Genomic DNA, 18,185 nt, shown 5'->3' on the forward strand with positions numbered 1-18,185 from the left:
ATGACAGAGCTGGACTGAAAATAATCCTTCCATCCCACTGAAATATGAATTTACATTTAAAAAATTACCTTTATAAAAATAATTTAACAAAATTTATATCATATTTATATTTTTTGATTGTGCATCAATAATATAATTACTACTCAAATCAGAAGAAAATTTTAATATGTAAAATCTAATGAATATAGTAAATTGAAACAAATACATTACAATTTACCTAAATTTTTTGGCAACAGAATGATAGGATGATCAATGAAAGATTTTTAAGCTTGAAATTATAACATATCAGGGTAACATTCTAGGGCAATATAGAAGAGAAGTAAGAGTTAACAGAGAAAAAGGAAAGATGATAAATTTCTGAGAGTAAGAACTGATGCCTGAATTTTCTTTTAAAAGATAATTATGGGTATCAAAACTATAGTATTAGATTTCATTAGATATACTTAAAAGTTATATAATAGGTTTCCTTATAAAAAGAAAAATATTTAAGAGGGGTCCAAGATGGTAGCATAGGAAGACCCTGAGTTCACCTCTTCCCATGAACACACCCAATCTACACCTACATATAGAGAAATTTATTTTGAAGACCTGAAGGCTGAATGGACAGCTACTGCACATAGAAGGACCACATAGAAATGGGTAGTAAAGATGGAAACATGGTATCCATGAGAACCCCACCCTGACCTGCAGTAGGGAGAGATGTTCTGAGGGGCGTGAGCACAGACTTGCCCACCCTGGGACACGACCAAAGAACAGGAGTTTAAAGGGCACCTGGACTAACCCTAGAGCTTCTGCTAACCCTAGAGCTTCTGCAAATGAGCAAGGAACTGCTGGAGATCTCTCTGGGATCAGAGGGGCCAGCAACTGCCATCATTTGAGTTCCCCCATGACTCCCCCGGCCCATGCCCACTCCAGCCTGAGCTGTTTATTTCTATTGCCTTGGGAGACTGATCTAAGAAAACACTAGTACAATTTACCTCAGAGAACGTTTTGCCTATGTTCTCTTCTAGGAGTTTTATGGTGTCTTGTCTTATATTTAAGTCTTTAAGCCATTTTGAGTTTATTTTTCTGTATAGTGTGAGGGTGTGTCCTAACTTCATTTATTTCATGCAGCTGTACAACTTTCCCACTTGCTGAGAGACTGTCTTTTTCCCATTTTATATTCTTGCCTCCTTTGTCGAAGATTAATTGACCGTAGGTATGTGGGTTTATTTCTGGGCTGTCTATTCGGTTCCATTGATGTAAGTATATGTTTTTGTGCCAATACCATGCTGTTTTCATTACTGTAGTTTTTTAGTATGGTCTGAAGTCTGGGAGGATTATGCCTCCTGCTTTCTTCTTTTTCCTCAGAACTGTTTTGGCTTCCTTCTTTTTCCTCAGAATTGCTTTGGGAATTCTGAATCTTTTATGGTTCCATATAAATTTTAGGATTATTTGTTCTAGTTCTGTGAAAAATGTCATGGGTAATTTGATGGGGATTGGCTTAAATCTGTATATTGCTTTGGGTAGTATGGCCATTTTAACAATATTAATTCTTCCAATCCAAGAGCATGGGATATCTTTCCATTTCTTTGAACCATCTTCAATTACCTTTACTAATGTTTTATAGTTCTCAACATATAAGATTTTCACCTCATTGGTTAGGTTTATTCCCATTTTATTTATTCTGGTGTGATTTTAAAAGGTATTGTATTTTTATATTCCCTTTCTGATATTTCATTGTTAGTGTAAAGAAATGCAACCAATTTCTGTATGCTAATCTTGTACCCTGCTACCTTGCTGAATTCATTTATCAGTTCTAACAGTTTTTGTGTGGAGTCCTTAGGGTTTTCTATATATAGTATCATGTCATCTGCATATAATGACAATTTTTCCTCTTCCTTTCCAATTTGGATAACTTTTATTTCTTTTTCTTGTCTGATTGCTGTGGCTAGGACTTCCAATACTACATTGAAGAGAAGTGATGAGAGTGGGCATCCTTGTCTTGTTCCAGATTTTAGTGGGAAGGCTTTCAGCTTGTTACCATTGAGTATTATATTGGTTGTGGGTTTGTCATAAAGAGCTTTTATTATGTTGAGGTACGTTCCTTCTATACCACTTTGGTAAGGATTTTTATCACAAATGGATGTTGAATTTTGTCAAATGCTTTTTCTGCATCTATTGAGATAATAATGTAGTTTTTGTCTTTTCTTTTGTTGGTGTGGTGTATCACATTGATTGATTTGCATATGTTGAATCATCCTTGTGAACTGGGGATGAATCCCACTTGGTCATGGTGTATGATCTTTTTCATGTATTGTTGGATTCAGTTTGCTAATATTTTGTTGAGAATTTCTGCATCTATATTCATCAGAGAAATTGGCCTGTAATTTTCTTTTTTCGTGGTATCTTTGTCTGGTTTTGCTACCAGGGTGATGGTGGCTTCACAGAATGTCTTTGGGAGTGTTCCCTCCTCTCCAGTCTTTTGGAAGAGTTTGAGAAGGATCAGTAAAAGGTCTTCTTTTATGTTTGGTAGAATTCAAACAAGCCATCTGGTTCTGGACTTTTCTTTATAGGGAGTTTTTTTTAATTACATATTCTATTCCATTTTTAGCGATCAGTTTGTTTTCATTTCTAGTGATCAGTTTATTCAAAGCTATCTTGAGAAAAAGAAGAGCAAAGCTGGACGTATCATGCTCCCAGACATGAACCTACACTTCAAAGCTACAGTAATCAAAACAGTATGGTCACAAAACACAAACATAGATAAATGGAACAGAATCAAGAGCCCTGAAATAAACACACACTTACATAGTCAATTAATCTATGACATAAGAGGCAAGAATATACAATGGGGAAAAGACAGTCCCTTCAATAAATGGTGCTGGGGGGCTTCCCTGGTGGCGCAGTGGTTGAGAATCTGCCTGTCAATGCAGGGGACACAGGTTCGGGCCCTGGTCTGGGAAGATCCCACATACCGCGGAGCAACTAGGCCCATAAGCCACAATTACTGAGCCTGCGTGTCTGGAGCCTGTGCTCCACAACAAGAGAGGCCGCGATAATGAGAGGCCCGCGCACCGTGATGAAGAGTGGTCCCCACTTGCCACAACTGGAGAAAGCCCTCTCACAGAAACGAAGACCCAACACAGCCATAAATAAAATCAATCAATAAATAATTATTAAAAAAAAAAAAAAGAATTCAGCCAGGAACTTGAAACTTCTCTAAAATAAATAAATAAATAAATGGTGCTGGGAAAACTAGACAGCTACATGCAAAAGAATGAACTGGACTACTTTCTTACACCATACACACACACAAAAAACCAAAAAAAAACCCACAAGGTGAATTTAAGACTTAAGTGTAAGACCTGAAACTATAAATCTCCTAGAAGAAATCATAGGCAGCACACACTTTGACATCAGTCTTAACAATATTTTTTGGGATATGTCTCCTCAAGCAAGGGCAACAAAAGCAAAAATAACAAATGGGACTACACCAAACTAAAAAGCTTTTGCATAGAGAACAAAACCACCAACAAAACAAAAAGGCAACCTACCGAATGTGAGTCGTTATTTGGAAATGATATATCCAATAAGGTGTTGATATCCAAAATATAAAAAGAACTCATACAACTCATTATCAAAGAACAGACACCCCAATTAAAAATGGGCAGAGGGGGCTTCCCTGGTGGCACAGTGGTTAAGAATCCGCCTGCCAATGCAGGGGACATGTGTCCAAGCTCTGGTCTGGGAAGATCCCACATGCCGCGGAGCAACTAAGCCCGTGAGCCACAACTACTGAGCCTGTGCTCTAGAGCCAGCGAGCCACAACTACTGAGTCCGCAAGCCACAACTACTGAGCCCATGACCACAACTACTGAAGCCCGCATGCCTAGAGCCAGTGCTTCGCAACAAGAGAATCCACTGCAATGAGAAGCCTGTGCACCGCAATGAAGAGTAGCCCCTGCTTGCTGCAAGTAGAGAAAGCCTGCGTGCAACAATGAAGACCCAACACAGCCAAATATAAATAAATAAAATAAAATAAATTTATCAAAAAAGGAAAAAAAAAATAGGGGGCAGAGGATCTGAAGAGACATTTTCCAAAGAAGATATACAGATGGCCAACAGGAACATGAAAAGGTGCTCAACATCATTAATCATCAGGGAAATGTAAATCAAAACCACAGTGAGATACCACCTCACACCTGTCAACAATGGTTATTATCAAAAAGACAGCAAACAACAAGTGTTGGTGAGGATGTGGAGAAAAGGAACCCTCATGCACTGTTGGTGGGATTGTAAATTGTTGCAGCCACTTTGGAAAACAGTATGGAGGTTCCTCAAAAAACCAAAAAGAGAACTACCATATGATACAGCAATTCCACTTCTGGGTATTTATCTGAAGAAAAATAAAACACTAATTCAAACAGATATATGTATTTTGTTGCAGCACTATTTACAAAAGCCAAGATATGGAAGCAACCTAAGTGTCCAGAGATGTATGAATAAAGATGCGGTATGTATATATAAACATATATATATATAATGTTATATATATTATACATAATATATACATACTATTACTCAGCCATAAAAAAGAATCTTGCCATCTGTGGCAACATGGATGGACTTGAAGGATATCATGGTAAGTGAAATAACTCAGACAGAAAAAAACAAATACTGTATGATCTCATTTACATGTGGAACCTAAAAAACAAAACAAACAAACAAATAAAATGAACAAAATATAACAGAAACAGACTCATAAATAGAGAACAGGTGGTTGCTAGAGGGGAGACAGAGCAGGGTGGATGCAGAATAGGTGAAGGGGATTGAGAGGTACAAACTTCCAGATATAAAATAAATAAGTCACAGGGCTGTAAAGTATACATAGGGAATACAGTCAAAAATATTGTAACAACTTTGTATGGTGATGGGTGGTAACTGGTTTTATTGTCGTAATCATTGCATAATGTATAAAAATATCATTCTTTATGTTGTACACCTGAAACTAATATTGCATCTTAATTACAACTTTAAAAAACTATATTTATGGGACTTCCCTGGTAGTGCAGTGGTCAAGAATCCACCTGCCAATGCAGGGGACACGGATTTGATCCCTGGTCTGGGAAGATCCCACGTGCCACAGAACAACTAAGCCCGTGTGCCACAACTACTGAGCCTTAGCTCTAGAGCCTGCAAGCCACAACTACTGAGCCCACAGACCACAACTACTGAAGCCTGTGCACGCTAGAGCCTGTACACAGCAACTATTGAGCCCACGTGCTGCAACTACTGAGCCCGTGTGCTGCAACTGCTGAAGCCTGTGCACCTAGAGCCCGTGCTCTGCAACAAGAGAAGCCACCGCAATGAGAAGCCCTGCGCACCACAATGAAGAGTAGCCCCCACGCCCTGCAACTAGAGAAAACCTGTGTACAGCAACGAAGACCCAACACAGCTAAAAAACAACAACAACAAAACTATATTTATAATAATTGGAAACCAAACCAAACCACCAACCATTACACAATTAGACTAAGTTGATCTTAAGGCAAGAAACATTCTGGAAATGAAGAGATTCAATATCTTGTCAGAATACAACAATTCTAAATAGTATACACCTAATAATACAGCCTTATGATATGTAAAGAGAAAATTAGCAGAACTAAATAGAAATTATAAAACACCTCTCTCTCAGTAACAGACAATACAATAAAAGGTGACCAAAGAAAGATTAATGAAATAGAAAATTCTAAAAGTAAATAGAAAATTTGAACCATATGATTAACAACTGTGACCTGACATATAGGAAGCACTGCACCCAACAACTGTAGAATATACATGCTTTCCACAAGATGGGAAACATTCCATAAAATTGACTATATGTTGGGTATATGGTCAAAGGATCAATACCACATAGAATATGCTCTCTAACCTCTGGAATTAAACTAGAAATCAGTAATCAAAAGGGAACTATATAACTAGAAAATATTTAAAACACTTTAAGGAAACATTATATACTGTTGAGCCATTATTAAAATATGACCTATAAAAACTTATGGGTGTGATTACTTGTAAAAATTGTGTTGGGAGTTTCCTGGTGGTCTAGTGGTTAGGGTTCAGTGCTTTCACTGTGGAGGCCTGGGTTCAATCCCTGGTTGGGGAACTGAGATCCCAGAAGCCATGTGGTGTGGCCAAAAAAAAAAAAAAAAAAAAGTGCCGTATATCTATGAAATAAAAAGCAATATCATCAAAAATAAGGATTAAAAATCTAAAAAATTCCATGTTAATGTTTGATAAATTTTAATATCTTGATGAAAGGAAAAATTTTCCAGGAAGATGTACATTAACAAAATTATTCAAAAAGAGAACAAAACCTTGAATAGAACAACCTTAGAAGACATTAAAATAAGTAGGAAATGTCTCTTCTCCTGAAAGATCTAGGCCCCAATCACTTGGCATATGAAACATTTTCAAACCTTCAAGGAATAGATAAAGTTTCTATTACTTAAACTGTTTCACAAGAATTGGAATGGTATACAGCTGACGCTTGAACAATGTCGGGGGTTAGGGACACTGATCCTCCACAGGGTGGAAAATCCAAGTATGACTTTACAGTAGGCCCTCCACATCTGTGGTTTTGCACTTAAGGATTTAACCAACTTCAGATTGTATAGTACTGCAGTATACACTACTGAAAAAAAAAATCCGTGTATAAGTGTACACGTGCAGTTCAAACCTCAGTAGTTCAATGATCAACTGTAAAACTTATTCATTAAGTAAGATAATGCTAGTTTCTTTTAAAAAATGAAAAATGTAAAATGACTCAAATATCATGGAAATTAATTTCTTGCTCACTTTTGTAGCTCCTATTCAACAGTATTCAGAAAAAGTAAAAATTTGTGAAGGAGACAAAGTAATTAATTTCAAATGTCTACCTAGAAAACCTAAGATAAATAACTGAAAAATAACTGAAATAAGGGAGTTCAATAAAGTGGCATCACACAGAATAACCATTCAAAAATTAATCTTTATTAATCATCAATTAGAAAATATAATGGTAAAAAAATTCCCATTTCCAATAGCATCAAACTATAGCACACTTATTCAGACTTAACAAGAAATACTTAAGACCTATATGAAGCAAGATACAATTTTCTCTTTCCAAAACATCAACAAAGATCTAAATGAACGGAGAAACAAACCACGTTCGTTTCTCCCAAACCATCCTCTATATTCAATGCAATTCCAATTAAAAAAAGAAAGTCCCAATTGAAATTTTATTACCATGGCAAAAAGATTCTAAAGATCATGCAGATGATCAAAATCAAGAAGTTAAAAAAATATTATACTTAACCTAACAATAACAATGAACCTAGAACTAAACAATGAACCTAGAACTAAAAAGCTAGAGTAATTAAAATAATAATGTACTGGCAGAGAGAAATGGATCAACGGAACAGAGTGGTTTGTTTAGAAACAGAGCTATGTACATGTAAAGGAATGAAATTAGAACACTCCCTAGCACCATACACAAAAATAAACTCAAAATGGATTAAAGACCTAAGTGTAAGGCCAGACACTCTAAAACTCTTAGAGGGAAACATAGGCAGAACACTCTATGACATAAATCACAGCAAGATCCTTTTTGACCCACCTCCTAGAGAAATGGAAATAAAAACAAAAATAAACAAATGGGACCTAATGAAACTTAAAAGCTATTGCACAGCAAAGGAAACCATAAACAAGACGAAAAGACAACCTTCAGAATGGGAGAAAATATTTGCAAATGAAGCAACTGACTAAGGATTAATCTCCAAAATATACAAGCGGCTCATGCAGCTCAATATCAAAAAAACAAACAACCCAATCCAAAAATGGGCAGAAGACCTCAACAGACATTTCTCCTAAGAAGATATACAGATTGCCAACAAACACATGAAAGGATGCTCAACAGCACTAATCATTAGAGAAATGCAAATCAAAACTACAATGAACTATCACCTCGCACCAGTCAGAATGGCCATCATCAAAAAATCTAGAAACAATAAATTCTGGAGAAGGTGTGGAGAAAAGGGAACCCTCTTGCACTGTTGGTGGGAATGTAAATTGATACAGCCACTATGGAGAACAGTATGGAGGTTCCTTAAAAAACTAAAAATAGAACTACCATATGACCCAGCAATCCCACTACTGGGCATATACCCTGAAAAAACCATAATTGAAAAAGAGTCATGTACCACAATGTTCATTGCAGCACTGTTTACAATAGTCAGGACATGGAAGCAACCTAAGTGTCCAGTGACAGATGAATGGATAAAGAAGATGTGGCACATATATACAATGGAATATTGCTCTGCCATAAAAAGGAACAAAACTGAGTATTTGTAGTGAGGTGGATGGACCTAGAGTCTGCCATACAGAGTGAAATAAGTCAGAAAGAGAAAAACAAATACTGTATGCTAACACATATATATGGAATCTAAAAAAAAAAAAAAGTTTCTGAAGAACCTAGGAGCAGGACAGGAATAAAGATGTAGATGTAGAGAATGGACTTGAGGACATGGGGAGGGGAAGGGTAAGCTGGGATGAAGTGAGAGAGTGGCATGGACATATATACACTACCAAATGTAAAATAGATAGCTAGTGGGAAGCAGCTGCATAGCACAGGGAGATCAGCTCCGTGCTTTGTGACCACCTAGAGGGGTGGGATAGGGAGGGTGGGAGGCAGACACAAGAGGGAGGGGATATGGGGATATATGTATATGTATAGCTGATTCCCTGTTATACAGAAGCAACGAACACAACAATGTAAAGCAATTATACTCCAATAAAGATGTTAAAAAAAAAAAAAAGGAAAGAAACAGAGCTGTGTATCCAGATGCAATTTAGTATGTATTAAAGTTGTATTTCAAATTAGTGGCAAAAGCAGAAAAGGATGGTTATTGAATAAATGATGGTGGAATAAGGGCACGTGGTTATCCATTTGGGGCCCAACCACATGAGTAAACAAAAATAAGTTATTTATATATAGTATGTTAGTACATAATATAAATTGGGAAGACCTTCCTTAATAATGTAACAGTATCAAAAATTCATAACGGAAAGGACTGAAAGATTTGGCAATATAAGTAATCAAAAGTTTGCAGAACAAACGACTTACGAAGTTAACAGACTTCACAATTCCATTTTATGTAAAGCACAAAAAGAGCAAAACCAATCTATGTTGTTAGAAGCAAAAGAGTAGCTGTTACCTTAACTGGGGGTGGGGAGGGCAAGTGCTAGTGATTAGAAAGGAACTCGGCGAGTAGGAGACAGACATCAGGGTCCTTGTAGTTTCTTTAACGTTATGTTTCTTGATGTGGATGCTGATTACACAAGAATGGTTCAGATTGTAAAATTTCAGAGGGTTTACACTTATGATATGAGTTACTTTTCTGTGCTAAATTTAAAGATGGGAATAGCATGAGGGAATAGTGAGAGAGGAGGATATAAGCGATCAAGGTAAAATTTTACTTTTGATTTTAAATTATCTGTATTTTATATATTTATCCAAAAAGCATGTATTGTCTGCATAATTTATTTTTTAAAAAAATTAAAAAATGAAATAAGCCTACATATATGACAGATAACATTTAAGACTTATGATTTAAGTGCAATCAAGACAATTCTATAGGGCATACTCTACCTGTGAGTCTAATATGTTGGAAATTTCATGTGCACCAACATTTGCTTCACCCAAATGCAAGCAAAACAAGTTTCTGGCAACCTGGACAAAATCTAAAATAGAACACATTTCAGTAAGAATACAGCATTTAACCTCATCTAAGCAAACCTTACCTTTTTCTACATGAAGCTGAAGCTATGTGTTATAACTAATGCTTAAAATTTAGTTTACTTAAATTACCTTAAAATAGTGTTAACTGAAGTGACAGATAAATTTAAGTTCACATTAGAAGTAAGAGATAAACTGGTTTTCACTCATTTCATTTAACTTTGCTGAAGTTAATAAATCAGACACGATAATGAAGCAAATAAATGTCACAGGCATAACTATCTCTCCAACTCTTTTATTATGAATAGTACTTTTTCTAAAACATATGATAATATTATGATTTACAGCTTTTCTAGTGGAAAGAACCTGAGGTTTAATAATAATAATAATAGTAATAATAATAATAATAGCAGGAAATGTTTCTATAACAGCCTCTATATGCTACGCATGGCCCTTTGCGATTTCATCTTGAGAATTTTCTGCAGTAGTTCTTCTCATCCTCTCCATTTTACAGTTTGGGCTAAGATAAGTTAACTGTCTTAAACCTCCCAAGGCTACTTGGCAAATAAGTAGCAGAGCAAGATTCCATTGAAGTGTGACTCGAAGGCATATTCTCTTGTTTGTTATATAACACTGCCTGATGCCAACCTAGCAAACTATGCGCTTCTTCAGACATGGAGTGTGACCTGTTCATCCATCGAACTTCAATTTTTTAAAAATTTGGTACTTATATTTTTAGTTTCCAATAATCCTTTTAATTGTTCCTATTTTACAGTATCCTACTCTTACTGCATGGATGCCTTAGTTTCGCTTATCTTTTAAAAAGATGCTAATTATGGTTTACGTGAAGTTCTTTTCCGCTCTCGTAATATTTCCCTTTTTTCTGAGTTCCTCTTTTTCTATTTGTCTGATACTTTGGGGCTTTATATTTTATGTTGGAGGATTTCTCCAAATGTCTGGTGTTCATATTTAAGACGAATCAGGCACTAAATCGTTGATTGGAAATTCTGTGTGCATAACTCGCTTTGTCAACTAGTAGGTTTCACTACAGAGCAATAAGGTGGCCAGTTATTATGATACTTTGTTCAGGTTCTTCACAGAGAATCTTACAACCTCTTGCCTACAGAGCATACACATGGTTGCAGATATCACTGAGCAAGCTGGGTGTGTGTTGTAAGTGATAATTCACCATTATCCAAATTTGATATTCACCAAATTCCTTAGCTGCTGGCAACTATAGGTCCAGAATCAATCTGGTTTAATTTCTCAAGAGAATACACTTATTTTCCTCTGCAAGGGTAAAGGATGGTAGTTGTGGATTACTTGAGAGGGGGCAGGGAACAGCATATATAATTGCTCCTTAACACAGCCTTAAGTATGCAATGTTTTCAATTCCTAAGCCTTTCCAGGAATCAGCTTGTTTCCCGTTGTGATTCTCCTATTTCTTCAGACACTTGGATTTTACAGGCCTCTGCTCACTAATTCATTTATTTTCCTCATCTACTTTGTCCTTATACATTGTGGTTTTACATGTATTTCTGTTTCTTGTTTTCATTACATTGTATGATTTCAAGAGCAGAGGAGAACAAATACATCTTTTTTCATCACTTCAAACCCCCAAATTTCTTTCTTTAGCAATGAAGATGCTTTTAAAATGATACAATGTTGCATCTACTCTATAAGAAAAAAATTAAATACTTAATGCTGTAAAGGATACAAAAAACTGTTACATTCAAACATTACTAGTGGCAGAACAAATATGTGTGTAAAATGTCTCTGGAAAACAATTTATCAATACATATCAAAAGTCTAAGCCACTTATGGGGATTTATCCTAAGAAGAAAAAAAAGCTATATTAAATATAGAATTATTTATATTGTCAGTTAATGAAAAACCATCAAAATTCCCAATAGTGGTAAAGCTTAATATTATAGTATATCAATAGAATATGTTAACAATTTGCTATCTTTAATAATAATTATAAAATAAAAATAAGAATAATTATACAGCATCATGAAATATTTATTATATCATACTGGCTGAAAAAAATTAGAATTTCACAGTAGCAGAATTAGGGCTTCTATATTTTGTACTGTTTCTTTTGTTATTACTAAAGTAATGTTTATGGAATAAATTAAAAATAAAAAAATAATATGATTGAATGATATTTTAAAGCTGAAAGATTCTAAGAAAGTTCTCCTTTCTGCTGACCCAGTAAAACCAATAATTCTATCTGAGTCTTTAGAATACTGATTAAGGAACTTAAAATAGATGTGGTTTTATTTTTCTTTCTCTCCTTCCAAAGAAGAGGCACTCAACGAATATGGGCCACAATAAGTTTCTGTGATGACACACATGATGAACCTAAATATTACCTCCAAAAGACACTGTCCCCTTTGGGTCTACTTGCACTTGCTGTCTCAGGGCTTGGTGTTGTTCCTCTGTGGGCTGAATACCAAGATAATTTAGAGCCTGGAAGGAAAAGGATTCATGTGAAGCAATTTTTCAAATCTCCAAAGAATAAAACTTTTCATTACAACTTTATTTTACAATCCAGTGAAAAGAATCAATATCAGGAACAGTGACCATGATCAAAGAAAGTCTGATGACTATTTATGGATTAATTTTCCATAAAATATTAGCTTCTTGATCTACCACCACCTCATTTTTTCCCCCAAGGCTAGCACTTTGGCTGATGCCAAATAGCATATCCCTAGAACCAAAATTCAAACTATTTCTTAGTTTAAAATATGTGCCATGGCAGAAGAAAAACAGCAAGGAAATCCTAATAAATCCTATTTAACATTGATTTTTCTAAGTAGCACTCTAAAACACTGATATTTTGTTGATATCTTGTATTTGAGACCAAAACTAAGGATGACAGGAATTGGGTGGAATACAAAAAATTCTAATTTTTGGCTTGTTTATGGGCAGGCTTACATAAATAATAAACTAAAAAGCTTTCTCTGGAACCCTCTTCTCTCTACCTTCTCTTTTTAGTACCCATAGCTAATTAAAATTTCAGAGCCTGCTAGTTGAATTTCAGTGTCCATTCTCTCCTTGTTCTTTAGTAACAGAACAAAAATCTTTAGCTAGAATCATTGTCATTCAGCTAAAAGATATTTCCCAGCCCATTCTGCAGCTTGATGAGGCCATATGACTATGAACTACCCAAGGAGACATAAAGCAAACTTGCAGGGAACTTCTGGTAAGTCTTTCAAAAGTGGGGTAGGTACTTCTTGTCCCTTTTCCTTCTCTCTTTGGTCTTAATTAAAAGAAAAAAAAAAAGATGAAAGAAGGAAGGAAAAGAAAGGAGGGAAGAAAGAAAAGATGGCTGGAATTTAAGTAGTCATCTTGGTTCATGAGCCACCTCAACGAAGATGGTGGAGCAGAAAGATACTTAAAAGCATGTATAACCTCCATGCCAGCCCTTGATTACTTTCTTTCAGGTTTCTTTTTGGTGTAAGAAGAATAAATTTCTAATGGAAACCACTGTTATTTTAGGTTCTCAGGTTATATATAGCAAAATCTAATCTTAACTAATGAATAAGGACTGACTAGATGCCCTATTATCAGATTCTGGTAAGAACATCAAAACTAAAATGTAGGTAAAGGTTAATACTAGTAATTGTCCTTATATATTCCTTCCTCCTTTGAAATCTGTTCAGTCATCCATCACTTTATTTACCAAGTGTTTATTTAGTGCTTACTATTTGTTAGGCACTAAACTATACAAAGGGACACAAACAAGATATAGCCGCTACCCTCAAAGAGCTATGGTCTCTAGGGAGAGGATAACATGTAAATAAATGTAATGAGTGCAATATGTAATTTAATAGAAGTGTGTACAGGATGTACTGTGGCAAAACCAAACTGGTCAATGTATAGGTGGCTGGGCACAGTGAGAAAAGGAGACAGAAGGAAGGGAAAACATCAGGAAAGATTCCTTCAAAAGTGATTCTAGAGCATTTTAACCAAGCATCATCTGCCTGCCCTATCTACACAGTCATTGCCTTGCATAACATGGAATAATGATTCTTAACTTTTGATATTATATTCCTTCAGTCATAAAAAATGTTCCAAATACACCAAAAAAAAAAGGAAAGAGAATAATACAAAGAACACCCATTTACTTCTTATCATCAAGTATATACTCATTAGTATTTGCTTGAAATTTATATGTATATATTTTTAAGAAATAAACATTATAGACTTTGTTGAAAGCTTTCTCCATTGTTTCTCAGCAGGAACCACTATCCTAAGGTTGGCATATCCTTCCTGTGCATGATTTGATGCCACTACTACATTTATCCCCTAATAACATGTACTCTTGTGCATTTATGATGTTACATGCATAGCATAATACAAAAGGATAACCTTACAAATTATTTTCATTTTTTACCTCAATGTTACAATTTCACAATTGCTCAATATTGTTAACTGCAAAACTAGTTCACTTATTTTAAATTTAAATGGTGTCTAACTGGATGAATGTATTATAATTTATTATCCATTCTCTCACTGATGGGCTTTTTATAATTACTCCACTCTGTTTTTTATAAAAAGACATTTTACACATCTCCTCATATAGATGTGTAAAAATTTCTCTACAGTACATCCCTAGAAGAGGAAATGCTGAGTCATAGGGTATATATACTGTCAAATTTCTTAGATATTATAAAATTGTTCTCCAAACTGGTTGTATCAATTTATGCACAACACTAGTATATAAGCAGTTCTATTTTTCTACATTCTTAACAGCATTTGCTGTTTTCACACTTTAATTTTTGTCAATATGCTGAATATGAAATAGTATGTTGTTTGTTAATTTGAATTCTCCTAACTACAAGTGAGATTTAGCTTCTCTTATATGTCTATTAGCAATGTTTTTGACATAAATTATTTAGCAATATGTTTTTTTTTTTTTTTTTTTTTTTTTTTAAATAGCTGCTTTTTTTATAGCTACTTTATTTATTTATTTATTTATTTTTTGGCTGTGTTGGGTCTTCGGTTCGTGCGAGGGCTTTCTCTGGTTACGGCAAGTGGGGGCCACTCCTCATCGCGGTGCGGGGACCGCTCTTCATCGCGGTGCGCGGGCCTTTCACTATCGCGGCCCCTCCCGTTGCAGGGCACAGGCTCCAGACGCGCAGGCTCAGTAGCTGTGGCTCACGGGCCCAGCTGCTCCGTGGCATGTGGGATCTTCCCAGACCAGGGCTCGAACCCGTGTCCCCTGCATTAGCAGGCAGATTCTCAACCACTGCGCCACCAGGGAAGCCCAGCAATATGTTTTAAATTTTCATACGTAAAGTTTGAGGAAGTATTTTTTGTTAGTGATTCTTAATTTGGTGGCATTCTCCCAATTGTAAAAACCCAAAATGTCCCCAGACATTGCCAAATGTCCCCTGAGGCAAAAAAAACACATCCCTGCATTTGAGAACCACTCCTCCAGAGACAAACACTATTAATTGACTGGTGTATAATTTTCCTGATTTCTTCTATGTATATAGCACCTGTATATGTAAAAAAATAAATTATATATCTTTTGCAAGAATTAAATTATACTATATACAGTGTTCTATGTCTTTTAAAAAATTATCAATATATAACAGCCTTCTATTCTGTACATTCTAGATATTTTGCATGCTTTTAAAACTTGTTATAATAGTACATTAAAGCTTAGTATTTAAGTATATTTACTTCAGATTTTGAATGTAACAAGACATTGCAAAAGCCCCTTCTGTACTTCTCGCCAAGCATTTTATTATATATTTGAAATATACTAAAAACATACATGTAACAAATACATAAGTTTTCAAACATCCATGAATCCATTTAAGAATCACACAATTGGGCTTCCCTGGTGGCGCAGTGGTTGAGAGTCTGCCTGCCAATGCAGGGGACACGGGTTCAAGCCCTGGTCTGGGAAGATCCCACATGCCGCGGAGCAACTAGGCCCGTGAGCCACAACTACTGAGTCTGCGCGTCTGGAGCCTGTGCTCCACAACAAGAGAGGCCACGATAGTGAGAGGCCCGCGCACCGCGATGAAGAGTGGCCCCCACTTGCCACAACTGGAGAAAGCCCTCGCACAGAAACGAAGACCCAACACAGCCAAAAATTAATTAATTAATTAATTAATTAAAAAAAAAAGAAAAAAGTTTAAAAAAAAGAATCACACAATTGCTAACACTATTGATTTATGTAACATACCCCTCTCCTACTATACTAGAGGTAACCACTACTAAGGAACGATGTCATTGTCATTCCCATACTATTTATTTTAAAATGGTTTGTCACATACTATGTATCCTTAACATGTTATTTTGTTTTGCTGTTTTTTAGCTTCATTAAAATGTGACTGATAGTTTTCTAAAACTTGGCCTTTTTACCCTACAGGTGAAGGGTAAAAATCATCATTCATCCACGTGGTTATATGGTATTGTAACATTAATACATTCACGTTGACTGATCTAATATTTGATTAGATTAATATGCCACAATTTATTAATCCATCTTCCTCTAGATGAACATTGGGGTTTTCTGCTTACCAGCAATGAACATTCTTGTACACATCTACTACAGCACATGGGTAAAAATTTCTTTAGGGTAGGAAGAAATTCTAGGAATTTCTTCCTACCCTAGGAATAGTATTGACAGGTCTTTTTCTGATTTATTTCTAGGAGTTCTTCATATATTCTGGATACCAAAATTGTATATGTTATGTGCATTACAAATATTTTCTCCCACTTTTTGGTATAACTTCACTTTCTTACAATCTCTCTTTATGCAGTTTCTCATGGATAGTTCCCAAGTGTGCTTTTATATCATTACTTCATATTTTTATAAATATATGTGATGAATAGTTTTAAAAAATATTTTTAAGTTTTAATTTTTATATAAATGGTACCATATTGTATATATCAATGTGACTTTTTATTAATAACAGATATACTGAGATATAATTCACAAAAAGTTCACTGTTTTAGTGTACAGTTAAGTGGCTTTTAGTACATTCACATAGTTGTACATCAATCACCTAATTCTAGAAAATTTTCATCACCCCCAAAAGAAACCCCATACCCATTAGCAGTCACTTGCTATTTTTCCCTATCCCGCCAGCCCCAGGCAACCACTAATCTATTTTCTGTCTATATGGATTTGACTATTCTGGGCATTTCATATTAATAGAATCATGTAACTTTTTGTGCCTAGCTCCTTTCACTTAGCTTAATGTTTCAAGGTTTGTCTATGTTACAGCATATATCAGAACTTCATTCCTTTTACGGCCCAATAATAGTCCATTGTATGTATGTATTACATTTTGTTTATCTTTCTTAAGTAAAAAAAGGTGAATCAAGAATAAAATTAGGAACAAGATATTATTATAAAAATACTAGGTAGAAAATAAATTAGAAACTCAGTGGTTATGTGACTGAAATAGCAGGTGACTGCAAAGAAAGACAGTGAATTAGAAAAACAATGCATCACTAAAGCTAAAATACTGGGCAATAAGAAGCATGTAAGTTCGGAAGAGGCTAATCAGAGCTAAAGTATTATAAGCACCTTGTATATTTGAAAGAAGGGTAAAGATTCTGATTAACTTTAGACTAAGTTAAAGATGAATGTTAAAATTTTAAGGTAATCACTAAAAGATTAGCAAGAGAAGGTACAATTTCTAAATAAGATGGGGGAGAAAAAAAATAAAATGCAAAAACCACCAACCAAAAAATCAAATATAATCAAACCAAAAAAATATAGTAAACATGGGGTAAAAAAGGGATTAAAAACAAGAACAAAGAAAAAAAATTTTAAATAAGATGGTAGAAAGAACTCAAAATGCATTATAATTAGACTAAATGTAAAGAATGTGGAGCAGTGGGAACTCTTGCATAAGACTAGTAGGAATGAAAATTGGTAGAATTACTTTAGAAAACAATACACCAATCGAACAATTATTTTCTGAGCATATACTATGAGCCAAACATTTTTCCAGGAGATGAAGAAACAGAAGGAAAATTTTAACAATACCTTAAGTTAGGTTGAAGGTAAATAAACTCTTTGACCTTATTAATATTTTAGTAATCAACTTTTAAAAAGCATATAAATGATACTCAACATTTGGAATAGAGTTACCACTTGGGGAAAGAGGTATATATAATCAAGAAGAAAGACACAGGCAATGTCAAAGATTCTCATTCTTAGCTGGGTGGTGGAGTATATGTGTATTTGTTTTATTAATCTTTAAACTCTACACATAAAATATAATCATTCTTGCATATGATTAATATTCTCATATAAAGAAATAAAATAGAAATATTTTATAAAGAAATAAAAACAGGGACTTCCCGGGTGGCACAGTGGTTAAGAATCCGCCTGCCAATGCAGGGGACACGGGTTCGAGCCCTGGTCCAGGAAGATCCCACATGCCGCGGA

At 35.1% G+C, this 18,185-nt stretch overlaps 1 protein-coding gene across 4 annotated transcripts in view; it reads right to left on the minus strand.

The window, feature by feature from the left end:
* Positions 1 to 18,185, minus strand: part of STXBP4 (syntaxin binding protein 4) — a 192,663-nt gene that overhangs the window by 116,708 nt on the left and 57,770 nt on the right. For all 4 annotated transcript variants that reach the window (XM_057535727.1, XM_057535726.1, XM_007177289.3 and 1 more), the window contains 2 exons: positions 12,130 to 12,226; positions 9,668 to 9,759 (listed from right to left, as the gene is read on the minus strand). In XM_057535727.1, coding sequence (XP_057391710.1) covers positions 9,668 to 9,759; positions 12,130 to 12,226 — 189 coding nt within the window. The remainder of the gene's footprint in view (positions 1 to 9,667; positions 9,760 to 12,129; positions 12,227 to 18,185) is intronic.

Source organism: Balaenoptera acutorostrata, chromosome 20, assembly GCF_949987535.1.
Source record: "Balaenoptera acutorostrata chromosome 20, mBalAcu1.1, whole genome shotgun sequence".
Classification (NCBI taxonomy): Eukaryota; Metazoa; Chordata; class Mammalia; order Artiodactyla; family Balaenopteridae; genus Balaenoptera; species Balaenoptera acutorostrata.